The sequence below is a fragment of the Mauremys reevesii genome, linkage group 6 (assembly GCF_016161935.1).
Source record: "Mauremys reevesii isolate NIE-2019 linkage group 6, ASM1616193v1, whole genome shotgun sequence".
Lineage (NCBI taxonomy): Eukaryota > Metazoa > Chordata > Testudines > Geoemydidae > Mauremys > Mauremys reevesii.
Genome location: NC_052628.1, coordinates 114038648 through 114055394, shown reverse-complemented (window position 1 = coordinate 114055394; position 16747 = coordinate 114038648). Strand labels below are relative to the sequence as shown.

Here is a 16747-nt window from a genome sequence, read left to right as displayed (position 1 = left end):
CTTTTGAGCAGCAGTTTGCCATCTGAAGAATTCTGATGAATGTCAGCAAGATACCTTAAATGTTTGATCCAGAATCAAACGATTCCTGCAGAGTATCTTTCCCTTTGTTCTTGTTGAATTCAACTAGTGAGACACTGATGTTATGAACTACAGAACTAACCCCAAGACTAGGCGGAGTAACATACTTATTTAAAACTTGCCCAAGCATAGTCACATGCCACTCTGTTAAGTGGTTACCTACAAGGTGAGAAAAGAAACCAAAAGTGAAGTTAGGCTTCATGTTTGAGCTAAAATCGTTTATTGACAACAAATTAAAATATTAACGTGGCAATTTTAGCAACTGTACCAAAGTTATAGTTTAGAAGGATAAGAAGTTACCTTTCCTATTCTGCTTTTTGAAAAAGTTGGCAGTATAAACATTAGCATTTCATTTTTATGTTGTATTCTTTAGCAATCAAGCTTCTCTCATAAGTATTTTCAATTGCTTTTTGATACAAGATCTAAAAACTCCATTAAGTAGTCCCTATTCTCCTACCGTACTGAAATTTCACACACATTTACATGATGTCAGAATACAAGAACCCGTTTCTCATTTTTAAGGAATCATGATAAAAAGAAAAAAGCAGATTTTAAAAATGGAGGAAAACACTGAATTGTGAGTGGGACACATAATAGAAGTAACAACTGTTCATGGTCAGCCTGGCTTCAGCCAATACAATGGCAATAACTTTGCCTGAGTGGAGAGGACAGAGTTAGATTCAGGTATGAAAACAAAAAAGGAAGTGTCTAGAAATGAACAAGTGGAAAGACAAAAATGAGTGGCTATTCAGTCCAGATTTCTCTTTAGAAAACCAAGTATAATGAGAATTGTAAACATGAATTACAATTAGAGAATATATAGAATAAAACTGGCCAGAGTATTCACTGACTCCATGCTCACTTCCGGTTTTGTTTTTTCTAAGCTGGCCATTCAGTAATGTGTTTTTTGAATGGCATTTCCAGTCTCTTCATCCTAAAGTCAAGAAACAGAGGACATTCCAACAGAAAGTGCTGCAGGTGGAAGTTTGCTCTTCAAGCATCCACATAGGGCCTGGGTCTATTCTTCTGTTTTGCTTTGTCAGCTTTTTGCTGTGCAGATACGTTACTTCCATTCTGTGCCTGAGTATATCTTGCCACGGTGGATACACCATCTACAAACTTGGTCTTATAGAGGACATTTGCATTGTTGAACATCCCATCCTTCAAGGATACCACAATAAACTAAAGAAAGAAAAATGTTTCCACAGCATGAAAACCATAATCTGAATATAAAAGGACAATAGAGATTTTAAAATTAAGATTGATAAAGCTTTCATATAGGTATGGAAATGGTCTAAAAGCAACAGTTTAGATACACTGCTCCATTTCTCCTAATTGGCTATTGTCCTGGGCACTCGTTCTCCAGGAACATTCTGAATAGGTCACCTGAAACCACAGCAAAATAGAAACCTCCCCTGCCCAAACCACAGAGACAAGATATAAGCCCAATTCTAGGGTTGGGATCTTTTGGTTGGGCAAAAAAATAAGGTAAGCCCCGTGTACTAGGCTGTCCCAAAATAAGTCCCTGATGCTGAACAAGGCCCCTTCATTTCAGATCAAACCATGAACAAACAACCTGCCACTGACAGATATGAGGTGAGCCTCCTCCCTCATAGTTGGGAAGGGCACTTAACTCTCCCTTGTGACACCCTGAAGACAGTTGTCCTTCCCACTTTGCATGGGTGGGTCTAGTCCATTTGTTTCACAGCAGCACTTTGCTTAGCCCTAGGCAAAAAGCACTTCACAGATACAGATAGTACAAGTAGTATGTTCAGAGCTCTCAAATTTGTGCAGGTGAGAATCTAGTCTCAATAACAGGAGGAAGACAGAGACCAGACTGGGGAGCTGGGGTGAGGTATGTCAAACCCATACTGATTCAGTTTCAGATTGTGTGTGGTTTGCCTATAAAGGACCCTTCAGTTCTACCACATGAACACACAGGATCACCTGAAGAACAAACTCCTCCAGCTCTATACTTTTTCCTACCCAAGTTGGAGTGATATGAAGATTCTCAGCACACTTCATAAGGGCCCAAAATAGAAGAACAGAAGTTATACTTTTAAAGGAGGAGTCCTCAAACCTCTTAAAAAAAGTGTGGACCGTATCTTAATAGATGGACTAATTCACGGACAGAGCCTTTCCCATTTGCTACCATGTACCAGCTCTGCTGGTTACAGCAATTGGTTACCAAGAAAAATAACATCAGGAAAGTAATGAGTTTTATACCAGAAGGTGAGAGGAAGACTAGAACAGGACTCCATAAAAATGTTTCGCAGTTTGCAGAATAATCACTGCGACTGCCGTGTTTTAGGCCTCATGAATACAGAATATCTAAGCCAGGGGTTGTCAACCTTTCAGAAGTGGTGTGCCAAGTCTTCATTTATTCACTCTAATTTAAGGTTTCGCGTGCCGGTGATACATTTTAACATTTTTAGATGGTCTCTTTTTCTAAGTCTATAATATAGAACTAAACTATTGTTGTATGTAAAGTAAATAAGGTTTTTAAAATGTTTAAGAAGCTTCATTTAAAATTAAATTAAAATGCAGAGCCCCCAGGGCCCAGGCAGTGAGAGTGCCACTGAAAAATCAGCTCGTGTGCCGCCTTTGGCACATGTGCCATAGGTTGCCTACCCCGATCTAAGCACTTACGCTTCCCCAGCCTTATACTCTCACACTCTCGGAGAGTAATGAACTACACAAACAGACCACCACATATAGATATTTGCAAGATCATACCTGGGAATGTCTGAAGTGAGTGCGAAGCATCTGTCCAATGTTCTGTGTGTGTGAAAGATCAAGGGCTGCATCCACTTCATCTAAGATGTAAATTGGAGCAGGTTTGAAGAGAAGCATGGCTAAGATCAGGGACAAAGCCACCAAAGATCTAAAAACAGACCAAGGACAGTTAATTCTTTATAAGCTACAAGGGAAAAAAATATTCTTTCCCCTCTTCGGCTGCTCCACCAAAGCACAGTTTTGCTGCAGCAAGGACATTCTGTGAGTGTAGACAGATACTAGAAGCTCAGTAGGACAGATAGCTAATACCATGGCTTGGTATACTGAAACTCAGATTTCTGGCTTGGTTTACTGGTATACTGAAACTCAGCTTTATAATGATATAAAATAACCTTTCAACATCTGACTGGTTGGACTGTTACCTTGAAGTTCATGCTGTTGTTTTACCCATTTCCAATTGTGAGTTTTGCTACATTCTCATTGGTCTACATTGTTGCTATGTCAGCCAGTAGCTATTCTGGATCATTCTCTCCCTTCCCCTCAAGAGTCCTCTGCTTCCTTCACCATGCTCCCAACAACATTCTTCTAGTCCTCCACTTTCCAGATCCACCTTTAAAAGACACTCTGCCAGAAGCTATGCAGAGAATGGTATTCTCTTCACAGTAACTTACTCCCCTCTTTAATATGCTAGAGAGGTAGAGAGCTTTCAGTGCCATGGTGGCACTTCTTTTGAACCAGGGGAAGCACACATTGTATCTAAGAGCCAGAGACTACAAATCAAACATGGGAATAGTACTACACATTCTTCAATACGATCCATTATTTTTAGAGTTATTGCAACTCTCCTGTAATTAATTTCACTTATGCCACTTCTCTGCAGAAGCACAGTTTATCTTAATAGCTGTGAAAAGCAGAGTACTCATCTATGATTTAAATTTCTCTTTGTTCTTGAATGTTTCCATTACATAGATACATAAAAAAAGTTAGCTCAGCACTTTACGTTATATGCTCTGGATGTTAAAATGTGAATTGGTAAATACATGTGTATTTTATTTAAGGAAAGCAAAACTATCTACCTCTGGGGAAAAAAGAGGACCACAAAGGAAAAGGAAAACAAAAACAAATCACACCAACCTTTGACCTCCACTAAGTTCTGTTAAATTTTCCTTCCAGGTATTTCCTAAGGCAACCTTGAATTCCAAACCATCGAGGGCAGTTTGCCCCTCAGGGGCTGCCAGCATAGCATTGGCCCCAGGTAGAAGAGTAGAGAAAATTGAACCGAAGTCTTTGTTCACCTACAAATCAGACCACCACAAATATTTTCTAAAGGCCTTTGAATCATGACCAATTGCTGCATACTTAAACTAACAAATAGCATTATAAACAAACACGTCATTTCTGCCCCCTGGAGTCAGTTTCTTTTAACCTGATGGAATTGGGTGTCCAACAGAAGATTAGCATGTGCTACATGGTGAGAAGATAGACCGTACAGAATCCTCTCTTTGTGCCATAATTCAAGACAAAGACACGGTCTAGATCAGAGGTACCCAAACTGTGGGGCACAAAGCACTGTTTAGGGGGGTTGCAGCTGGGACCCAGGCCATCTCCCAAAGGGGGGACATGGAGGGAGCACTACCCAGCTCTGCTCCTGGCCCAGCTTCGGCCTCATCCCCCTTACTCCTGTCTGTGTCCAGTCCCCCCATGAAGCTGTGGCCCTACTCCCGGCCCAGAGGAGGAAGGGGAGAAGAGAGGGAGAGGCAGACAGGAGTAAGGGGGACATAACCCTGAAAAGTTTGGGTACCGTTTTCTTTAATGATTCCAGTGAGGAAGTTAAACACATTTGGTTGCATTTCAGTAGTTTGTATGTCAGGTGATAAAACACTTTGGGATTTCATCTGGATGAAAGGTGCTATTCAAAATAGCAAACTTCTCTCTGGACACACACATGCAGCCCCCTACTTAACTCCCTTTGTTAAACAGTAATGGGAAAATATTTGACGTAGTCTTCAAAATCATAGCCTATATTGAAATCCTCAGGGTTGGGACTGTGCCTTTATTTCCCAGGCAAAATTACTGTGTACTTCTGCACACCTATGGCACTGTATTAAAAAAAATGTAATTTCTAATAGATGTCAAGAATTACCACTGTTTTGTCTTTTGTCGGTGATACCTTAAATATATGCAGCAATAGTTAAAAACTATTAGATTTGTAAATTAGTGTCTGAAATTTAGATATATTTTAGATATTCTTAAGTACATCCAATCATAAAATTAGACATCTCAACCCCCAAGAAGTTATTTAACAAGTATTGTAAAATTTCTCTAAAGAAATTTTAATTAGGAGGGGAGGGTAAGTCAACCACAAAGGTTCTCCCTCCCCCCACCCCCATTGCACTGATGAAGGTAACAGACAGAGCTGATCATAGGTAAACAGACAATGTCTTAGGGTACAAATTAATGGAAAAAAGCAATAACTGGTTTTACTTTTAATCTTTTCCATTTCTTTGGATGATTTTATTTGTATTATTGTAGCACCTAGGAGCCTCAGTCATGACCAAGACCCCGCTGTGCTGGGCACTGTACAAATACAGAACAAAAAGATGGTCCCTGCTCCAGGAAGTTTACAATAGAAACAGAAGCCAGGAGACAATAGATGGATACACAGACTGACCATTGGATGAGTACAAGGAAACTGACACAATATCGACTAGCATCATAGTAGGCCAGGAGTCTAACTGTTGTCAAGTTTTTTGTAGGCATCACAGCAAAGGAGTTTTAAGGAGAGATTTGAAGGACAAGTAAATTTTAAGGGATGTTTATGGGGGAAAGCCGCCCATATGCAAGGAGCAGCATAGGAGAAAGCACAAAAAAAGATACTTATTTGAAAGGGTGTTTATTTGAAAAATCTAGCAAGTGGGCAATAGAGGTTGGTACTAAGAAAGGGCACAATTATGTCTACATGGACATAAGCGTATTGCATATGCAAAAAAATTAGGGCTGTCGATTAATTGCAGTAAACGTACGCGATTCACTAAAAAAACTAATCACGATTAATCGCAGTTTTAATCGCACTGTTAAACAATAGAATACTAATTGAAATGTATTAAATATTTCGATGTTTCTACATTTTCACATATTTTGTATTCTGTGTTGTAACTGAAATCAAAGTGAATATTATAAATATTTGCACTGTAAAAATGAAACAAAAGAAATAGTATTTTTCAATTCACCTCATACAAGTACTGTGATGCAAACTGTCATGAAAGTGCAACTTACAAAAGTAGATTTTTTTCCGTTACATAACTGCACTCAAAACCAAAACAATGTAAAACTTCAGCGCCTACAAGTCCACTCAGTCCTACTTCTTGTTCAGCCACTCACCAAGACGAACAATTTTGTTTACACTGACGGGAGATAATGCTGTCCACTTATTTACAATGTCACCTGAAAACGAGAACAGGCATTTGCATGGCACTTTTGTAGCCAGCATTGCAAGGTATTTATGTGCCAGATATGCCAAACATTTTATATGCCCCTTCATGCTTCCACCACCATTACACAGGACATGCATCCATGCTGATGATGCTCATTAAAAAAAAACAAACGTGTTAATTAAATTTGGGACTGAACTCCATGGGGGAGAATTGTATGTCCCCAGCTCTGTTTTACTCACATTCTGCCATATACGTCATGTTATAGCAGTGTTGGATGATGACCCAGAACATGTTATTCATTTTAAGAACACTTTCACAGCAGATTTGACAAAACGTAAAGCAGGTACCAATGTGAGATTTCTAAAGATAGCTACATCACTCGACTCAAGGATTAAGAACCGGAAGTGCCTTCCAAAATCTGAGAGGGACATGTGGAGCATGCTTTCAGAAGTCTTAAAAGAGCAACACTTCGATGCAGAAACTACAGAACCCGAACCACCAAAAAATAAAATCAACCTTCTGCTGGTGGCATGTGACTCCGATCATGAAAACAAACATGCGTCGGTCTGTACTGCTTTGGATTGTTATCGAGCAGAACCTGTCATCAGTATGTCCCCTGAAATGGTGGTTGAAGCATGAAGGAACATATGAATCTTTAGCACATCTGGTATGTAAATATCTTGCGATGCTGGCTACAACAGTGCCATGAGAACACTTGTTCTCATTTTCAGGTTACATTGTAAACAAGAAGCAGGTAGCATTATCTCCTGCAAATGTAAACCAACTTGTTTGTCTGAGCGATTGGCTGAACAAGAAGTAGGACTAAGTGGACATTTTATTTTTGAGTGCAGGGTTTTTTGTACATAATTCTACATTTGTAAGTACAATTTCATGATAAAAAGATTGCACTACTGTACTTGTATTAGCAAAAACAATGAGGAGTCTGCTGGCACCTTAAAGACTAACAGATTTATTTGGGCATAAGCTTTCGTCAGTAAAGAACCCCACTTCTTCAGTTGTGGGGTTTTTTACCCAAAAAAGCTTATGCCCAAATAAATCTGTTAGTCTTCAAGGTGCCACCAGACTCCTTGTTGTTTTTGTGGATACAGACTAACACGGCTACCCCTCTGATACTTAGGTGAATTGAAAACTATTTCTTTTGTTTTTTACAGTGCAAATACTTGCATTCAAAAATAAATATCAAGTGAGCACTGTACACTTTGTATTCTGCGTTGTAACTGAAATCAATTGAAATTGAAAATGTAGAGAACATCCAAAAATATTTAAATAAATGGTATTCTATTATTGTTTAACAGTGCGATTAATCACAATTAACTTTTTTAATCGCTTGACAGTCCTAAAAAAAAAAAGGAATAAAAGTTGATCCTCCATGTTTAGAAAAAACACTCTAAAATGTGAAACCTAAATCTGAAATAACGTACCTTTTGCCAGGCAATGTTCAAAGCTTCATTTTTCTTTTGGTCAAGCTCTTCAATAGTTGCAAGTATTTTAGACTTGTCATTCTCTACAATTCTTTTTCTCTTCATTAAGTCATTATACTGGTTCAATTAGAAGAGAAAATTGGTCTCAATTAACTTTGTACTTGACATGTTTGGCTCTAATCCTGTAAATACTCAGATGCTTAACTTTAAGCATGTGAATAGGCCTACTTACAAGAGTAAACTTAAGAATGTGTGTATAACTGCTTGCAGAATCAAGGCTTTCAGTACTTTATTCTAAAATACATTATTGTTAATTGTTGTAGCAAATTTCTAAGGGTAAAACTAAACCCTGAGGGATACTTCTCTCCCTCATGTTAATAGTGGTTCACTGTAATTTTTACCTATTAATTGGTACAAAAGGATAATTTCTACTAACCACGAAAAATGCGCCAATCCTAGCCAACTACAGTGATACTAAAATGTCAACTGGTCAATTCTTCCTGAAACACCATGGGCTACAGCCCATATTTTTGGCGAGGTTTTCATTTTGATTTAATACTCAATCAAGCATTGCAGTAGACCTAGTAATGCTGGACTGATATACTCAGAGTTAGAATGAACTTTTTAGAAGGAAACTAATATTTTGTCGTGGAAAGTCAGGATTTTCTCCAATATCAATTGCTGATGCACAGTCAGTTAAAAATGTATTGGCATCCAAGAATAAATAAAATGGGTCATGCTATTGACTTCTGAATTAGACAATGTGTAAAGCTTAAGCAGATCACCTTACTTCTTTGGGACCCTGAGTAGTACTGTGCAGGTGATAGAAATTACACTGCCCCTAAACAAAAAGAGATATGCCACAAATTGTACAGACTCTTGAGGTTAAAGCAAGACATTTTTACCCTTTCTTCTGCCTCTGAAAGCATGTTCATAGCTCTCATATTGACATTCCTTCCCAACTTCTCCTTTTTTTCCTGTAGTTTCTGCAGCCTCTGACCTGCTTCTTTAGGATTGTTAGTTTTAAAATCATACGCTGTGTTAGGCTGGCCAAAAAGTTGTTTCTCTGAAGCTATCCACTCATAGTCTTTCAGTAGTTTAGCTACCTGGAAACATGCACAAAAGCACACACGTTGAGAGCATTTCCATGAAAAATATCAGCATCCCAAGTTGTTCTACAACATTAAATCTCAGTATACAAAATGCAGCTTTGCTGAGCATCAAAAGAACACTGACATATCAAGTGCTGAAGAAAAGTCAGGAAGGTCAAAACATGGGAAAAAGTTTTTGAATATGAGTTTGACCTTGTGACTTGAACTTAGATTTCCCAAATGGCAACACAATGCTCTGCCACTGTGTCTCCAAGTCAACCTTCTTTAATAGGTACTTGGTTTGTCCGATAGATTTGACTGCATCTGCTTCATTGGTTGTCTCCCATACTGACATGCTCTGTTTGCTATGGGACAATGTATGGATAAACACTTGTGACTTTTCTGAGATGTTTCTCAGAGTTCAGGATGTACCAATATAACAGTGCTTATTAGATAAAGGAGAATATTTCCACTGCCCATGGTGACTGAAATAACCACCTCTAGTTACGGAGACAAAGAAGGGTAGAGTTCTGGGATACCTTGGCAGCAGCATCAGTAGTTTCTCGCTTGTGTTTGTTGATGTTGTGTTCTAGCTCTTTAACCTTAAGCTGTGATTCATTATTTTGTTCTCTATATTTTACAGCCTCTGCAGATTTGGCTTTAATTTCTTTATCCTGAGCCGTGATTACTTCCTTTTGCTTAGCCAGCTCCTCCTGAGCTTTCTTTACAGATGCCTGAAAAACAAAGGAGACACTCATTTCTCTTTTTTAACCAATTATACCTTTATTATGAATAAAGGAAAATGACTAGCAGGAAAAAAGGGGAAAATATAGAAATTCTTTGAGGGTGAAATTCAGTCAAAGGATAAAGTCTGCAGAAAGGTCCTGTAGGCTATGTACCTCCTGTGTGGTGGGAGAAAAATCCAAATCAAATTGAATAAATAATCTATAGTATAAGGTTTAATAGTCTCCATTCACAGCTACACACAGATGAAAAAATATCAGAACAAAGTTGTCTTTGGTATTGAAAGTACCTCCAGTTTTGCCAGACCTACCTTTGTCTTGGACACCTCAGATGCCATAGCATCAATCTGAGCCTGATAGGATTTGATAGCTTCATTCACAGCCTCAATCTGTTGTTTATAGGAGGCCTGTTCTCGCTTTAGCTCTTCTAATTCCAGAACTAATGCTTCAACTTCCTAAACAGATGACATGTTGAACATGTATTAAGGACTATACTTGAATAGAAAGATTTAATATTCAGCTTGCTTCCGAGTAAAGGCTGCAGAAGAAAGGTCGAAAGTCAATGGCTCCACAACCACAACTATAATATCATTATAATCAGCCTCACAAAGGGAGAATGGAGCATATTTATGATTTTAGAACAAATCATGCATCACCAATTTCTATGTATGTCAATGACTACAAAATAATATCCATGTACTGAAACTGATAATGTTTAAGAGAATCATAAACCTCCACATACACTTCTGCTCCATTGTGGCCATTTTTCAGGATTGTTAAACTTGCTACCAACAGTGAAAAAGATTTACCTGCTGCTTTTCTTTCATTTTTTTGCAGGAAGCATCTGCCTTTTTTTTGGCACCATCTAGCTTCTGCTGGGCATCTTTCAATTCTTTCTCACGCTCCACTTCGGCATTTTTCATTTTGTTCTCCAGCACTTTATATTTTTCTTCTGCCTTTTTTTGGATTTCCTTGGTTTTCTTTAGTGTCTCTTCACTTTCCTCTGAATCCAAAAGTATAGTGTTGAGCCTGGGAGTTCTTCCAACCCCTGACTAAACTTCTACACATATACTTATAACTCAGGTGTCAAATCAACTTTAACAAAGGCTTAGTACAAAAAAAAAAGGGGGAGGGGGGGTAATAAGGAATTTTTCAGTGTTCCCTTGTCCATGGGTCAGTATAAATGTTGCCCAAATACTAACAGCACAAATAAAATATATGGGCGGGTACAGCAAGATTGAAATTTGTTCATTAAGTTAAAACAAAATAAATAATCTCTCCCTTTATATGCCAGATAAATATACACTTTACATACCACAGGATGAACAAATTAATTCACTGAATGGTAGTCTACCAATTCACACATCTACCTCGTTATCTCCTGCTTCTGCTTGCTTGCTTGCTATATGCACACCTATACACACCTGCCCCACTGCTTTCCTGAAAAGAAGAAGAATCAGTGGATTCAAAAGCTCATGCTACAAAACATCTGTTAGTCTATAAGGTGCCACAGGATTCTTTGCTGCTTCTACAGAACCAGACTAACACGGCTACCCCTCTGATACTTACCAATCTTTGGTACCCTATCAGTTCCTTCACTCCTGACACTGAGACACTCCCACTACATCTGCCTATTTCTTCCTCTTGACCTGTATGCTTTTGCTATTCCTTCTTTCCAGAGCTCCTTTACCTGTGTGAAAACTAATATTTTTCAAATAATTTCTCAGGATTCAAACTATGTATAGTGCAAATCCTGAATTCAAGAAAATCAGCAACCTTGACTTTATCCTCATTTCAGTCAGTCTATTGTTATTTTAATTTGTAACATCTTTTGTATTTGTTAAACAAAAATCCCTAAAAACCAAATTTCAGGTTTTTAATGGAATCTAAAAGCTATTAGCTTTATACAAATCTCAAAAGCAAATAAAAGGATTCCACTATGAATAGCCAAATAATGTCCTTCACGTTTTCAGCAACTTGCTATCTCACCAATGGTTTTCTTAAGGGTATCCAGCTCCTCTTGCTGTTTGTGATAGGCACTTTGCTGAAGTTTGGTTTGCAATAGCTCTGCTTCTTCTGATTTCATTTCCCACTGCTGCTTCAGTTGGCGATATCTTAGCAAATTATAGTAGACATAATCAGATGTATTTGCATGATAAATTACAGGCATATCACTTACGTAGGGTACACAGAGCTTTAAATTTTCAAGCTATACATGAGATAAATAGAGAAGTATTTATATTTCCATTTTACAATGAGGAAAATTGAGGCTGAGTATCAGCCATGAATTGGGATTTCCTGCCCTCAAACCTCAAGCCATATCCTTTAGGATAATATGACAAACATTTACACATCTGCAATGATAAATCCTGTATAGTCTCATCAATAATGAAGTTTACAGTAGAATTCCATTTATCTGAATGGCCTGGGGACATCCAAAACATTTGGATACAAGGACACTTAGATAAACTGGAGTTTCATATTTTCATACTGCAGTGATGCCAGTTCCTGAGGAAGGAGGAAACGGGGAAGGAAAGGAGTAGCTGCAGAGGACAGGAGTCTCCTTGGTGCTTCTGAGTGCTTCCTGGCACTGAGAGCCCCAAGGGAGGGAGCCAGTCTTAGCCCTTGCTATTTGTACTGGTGGTTTTAGAGCTGGGGGCTGAGAGTGCCTGGTACTGCTTGAGGATTTCCCAGGAGGCTCTTGTCTTCTGCAGCAACTTCCCCGCTCCTTCTTCTCTCTCCTGCAGCTTTGGGGACTGGCATGAAACTGTGAAATTGCACCTTAAAAGAGCATGTTCATTTATATGAATGTCCGATTATCCAAAGGCTACATTGGGGACACACTATGGCTGTGGATAACTAGGATTTTCAGATACATGGAAAATGTCTGTTCAAACAATTTAATAAGTACATAAACCTTACTAGGGCTTATCATCAGTGGCTTAATTAAACTGACTCCTCTTAGTGGACGTGCAGCAACTGCACTATTTATCAAAAAGCAAATAAATGAAGATGTCTAAATCTTTTTAACTGTACAATATCAGATTCTAGATGAAAGTGACATAGAAATGTTAAAAACTAAGTTTGAATCTGGTTTGCTCCGTTTATTTATGTTTTTGGAAAAATCATTAAAATGGTTGAAACAGGGTTTGAAAAATAAGTACAACATGTGCATAGTGTACTTTATTTTTAAGGACTCTTATTTGCGTAAGTATATTTCATAGAAGACCTTTAAATAAAAAGGAAGATTCCACAATTATTTTTAACTGAAATTCACACAAATATTTTCTAAGTAAGAAGATCTAATTTAAATTCCCAAATAGCAAATACTTTGGGGGATACTGTTGCAATTTCAGTGTTTTTATAACTCTCACCTACTCTGATTTTATTCTCTAGAAGCTGAAATTCTGAATAGGAGTTACAGAATAGGATCCCAGGAAAATCATTTGGCACTTCAGTGAATAGGAAAAGCAGAAAACTGAACACCGTTTTCAGGAAAGGACCAGTGTGTACTAAAATGCTATTTTCCCAATCATAGCAACAATAAAAGCTTTTCTTGCTACTATTTTCCTGGAGATGTTGTCCAGAAATCTCCTTGCCTCCCTGTAAAATTGTGTAGTGAAGTGGTCACACTATTCTGGCTCTCATACAAAACCTGATCTGACCCTCTGTGCTCCTACAGTATTATATAAATATAAATAAAAGAGAGAGAATTTCTAGAAGCTTGTATATTTTAACCCTTACTTTTCAGCAGTGTTCTTTAAGCTTGCCAGCTCCTTTTCTACTGTATCTAATTCAGACTCCTTTGTTTTTAATTTTTCTTGAATATCTTTCATTTCCAGAAGCTTGGACAAAACAGGTGTAGCCTGTGACCGTGCACCTGATTAGTGAAAGAAAGCAGAAAGCTGAGATGATTGATTGCCTACCATTACTTAAACTACAGGATGTGTTTAAAAATTGGGCTACTCACACGGCAAACAGCCCAAAACTAGAGTCTCTTATAAAGCAAAGATTGAACATATAATAGTTCTCAAACACAGTCAGAGACTATTTCCTCACTCTGGAACTAAGGCATGTTTATCTACAACTATTTTTCCTAGATTTCCTGGAATAGAAGTATTACTAGAATCTAGTATTACTGGACTGGAAGCTCTCAATGGAGCTCAATCCAAGTTTTTATGCTATTGCTTAACGAGTTGGTCAAAAGTAGGTTATGTTTGGCTGAACTTGCAGGGTTTTGAAGTCCAGTAACTCTTCACTTAACATTGTAGTTATGTTACTGAAAAATGCTACTATATATAAAACTACACACACTCACAGTATAACAATTTAATATTGTACACAGCAATGCTGATTGTGAAGCTTGGTTGAGGTGGAGGAGTCAGAGGGTGGGATATTTCCCAGGGAATGCCTTGCTGCTAAATGATGAACTAGCACTCAGCTGAGCCCTCAAGGGTTAACACATTGTTAATGTAGCCTCACACTCTATGAGGCAGCACTAATGGAGGAAGGAGACACAATAGACACATGGCAGTGGCTGTAAACATTCCCTGCGGAAACTGGACCCACGGTGATGAACCTAGGCTATCCCACTGTAGCACACCACTCCCTCCACTTTCCAAAGTGCTGGGGGAGAGAAGAGGGAAAAATGTGTGTGTGTGTGTGTGTGTGTGTGTGTGAGACAGACAGACAGACAGACACGCGTTGCCCCTTTAAGTACGCTGACAGCACTCTAAGTACACTGCCTTTTTAAGTAAATCAACAAGTTGAGACAGCAGCTGCTGCCAGCAAGTTCCCTTGGTCCTGAGCCCTGAGGTGTCCCTCACTGCTCTGTGGAGATGGGGTACAGGAGGGGGAGGGGGACACCTTGACATCAGCACTCCTCTTCCCCCGCCTCTGCACAGCAAGCAGCTCCAAGGCAGATGGCAAGAGCAGCACATGGCACTGGGAGAAGGGACACCTGAACTGCCCAGCAATTGATAGCCTGCTGAGTGGCTGCTGCACAGGGAACTTAGGGGGGGCTGCTGGCCCACCCTGGTTCCAAGCCCCCAATGGGGCTACAATGGGCTGCTCTTCCTGCAAGCAGTGGACAAAGCAGGTGGCTGCTAAACAACATTGTAAGGGAGCATTGCACAACTTTAAATGAGCATGTTCTCTAATCGATCAGTGCCGTAACAATGAAACAATGCTAACCGGGACGACATTAAGTGAGGAGTTACTGTATCTGTCTTACTGGATCATTTAATTATGTAATACATACATTTTTGGGTTTAACTGAAGATATTTTTCCCTGTTAGATGGACTCCCCTTCCTGGTTAAAGCTTATGACATATGTTGTTTTGGTACCAAACAAAAGCTGATTTATTTTTTCCTGGATTGGAGATATTTATCTATTACATTTGTAAATGGATTATCCAACACATTTCACGTGCAGAGGGAACACTATACAGTCATAACTTTTAAATAAAACAATTTAAATAAGACAAATATTTTTGTTCCAGTATTTTCATTTATGTCTTGCAGACTTCTTTGAATGGCCATTTTTCTTAAATCAAGGGACTAACTGGAATTTGACTTTAAGTAGAATACATCTTCAGTCAAATAGATTTCACAGTTATCCAGTGTAAGGTTCTAAATACAATTTTTCTGTTGGCATTTGTTAAAACATTTAAAGCAGTACACTTGTCAGCAGAGATGATATGGTAGGAAACACAAATAATGATTACCTCCACTCAGAGTCCCCTGAGGATCAAAGGTATCTCCTCCAAGAGTGACAGTTCTTTTCATTATGGTTTTGTCAAAAGTCACTTTTTTGGCATTATTCATGTTATCACAAACCAGTGTTGTTCCAAAGACATATTCCATTGCCTTCTGCAGTTCAGATTCATACCCAACCAGAGAGAGGGCCAAATGCACATTATCAGCACCAACCTAACAGTCAAAGGAAATGGTATTAGTGTTCCACAAGAATTAGATAAAAAGACTTTTTAAATCCAGTTTCTTGCTCCCCTTATAAGGTTTTGTAACATTAGAATTCCTCAATACCATGTACTAATACATCAGCAGCAAGTGCCTTTGAACTACTTGACTGTAGGTAAAAACCCTGACTCAATCTCTCCCCTTCTCCAGCCAGAGTACTAATAGGCACCACAATCAAGTAAGTTCAGCAATACATCTCTCCCAGACATTATTTGGCTCACTCCCTTCTTTGTGACTGGCAACACAAAACTTTATTGTTCTACTCAGCTCCTCCTTCCTCTATCTAAGAGTGAGTTCAGTTCTTTGCTCCACTCCCACTCAGCCCATGTATTGTCTATTGTGCTTTTGCAGAATGGTAACAGCTAAAGCATGTCAATTTTAAGTAACAAAACAAAACAAAAGAAAAACATACACACAGCAAAAGAATATATCTAAAGACATACCAAGCGTTTTGCCGCCATCACAGTTTCTTGCTTAATACACTGTGCTGAAATTTTATTTAGTGGAATTATGGTGTATCGACGCTTCAGTTCACCTTTTTCTAGCAGTTTTTTACCAATAACCTAAAATTTAGAAAAAAAAATTTACATACGGCTATCAAAACACATAGCAAATTGTGAAAACTAAGACAACAGAAAAAATTTCTTACAGGAATGATGCACATACTGGAGAGTTTAACATTTGGCCCAAGGAGGCATGACTCCATTTGATCTATATTAATTCATACTCACTAAAGGTAAATTCACTACTTGCTAAGGTATCTGCTTAAGGATATCCTATTGGTATGGGCCAAGATTTTTAGTGGTGACTAGGGATTTGAAGGGGCCTCAAATTTGGGGGTGGGGACCAACTGGAGATACTTTAAAGGGGCCTGATTTTCAGAGTGCAGGTGCTCAGCACTTCCTGAAAACTTGCACTCTTTTAAATTGCCTGAAGTTGAGACCCCAAGTCACTAATTCCTTTTGAAAATCTTGGCCGTAATGCACAAAGTTTTAACTACACATCTCCCAGAAGTGTTCACAGAAGTTGCATGACTAAATCACAGGGTTGAATACAGCCAAAGGGATGTACTCAAATGTTATATGTTAAGAAACATACCTCTGTGTCCACCACAATGTTATAGAGTTTTCCCCCAGCTACCACTTCTAGAGCTGTTGCTGTGGAGATCTCTTTCACGGTGATTAGAGAGGCAACAAGCCCTTTTATATGGTTTGGGTTCCAATTTTTTTCTGGATCCCTTAAAA

General features: G+C 38.6%; 1 protein-coding gene across 4 annotated transcripts in view; it reads right to left on the bottom strand.

Moving 5' to 3' along the window:
- Positions 1–275: 275 nt before the first annotated feature.
- Positions 276–16747, bottom strand: part of SMC2 (structural maintenance of chromosomes 2) — a 32279-nt gene continuing 15807 nt past the window's right edge. For 3 of the 4 annotated variants that reach the window (XM_039545621.1, XM_039545622.1, XM_039545623.1), the window contains exons 13-25: positions 16602–16740; positions 15947–16066; positions 15251–15455; positions 13269–13404; positions 11514–11638; positions 10334–10527; positions 9836–9979; positions 9321–9515; positions 8596–8796; positions 7691–7807; positions 3949–4109; positions 2815–2962; positions 1072–1260 (exon numbers count right to left, since the gene is read on the bottom strand). In XM_039545621.1, the coding sequence (XP_039401555.1) occupies positions 1072–1260; positions 2815–2962; positions 3949–4109; positions 7691–7807; positions 8596–8796; positions 9321–9515; positions 9836–9979; positions 10334–10527; positions 11514–11638; positions 13269–13404; positions 15251–15455; positions 15947–16066; positions 16602–16740 (2074 nt within the window). Of the gene's footprint in view, positions 1261–2814; positions 2963–3948; positions 4110–7690; positions 7808–8595; positions 8797–9320; positions 9516–9835; positions 9980–10333; positions 10528–11513; positions 11639–13268; positions 13405–15250; positions 15456–15946; positions 16067–16601; positions 16741–16747 lie in introns of all 4 variants that reach the window. The other variant, XM_039545624.1, reaches the window with a different exon arrangement.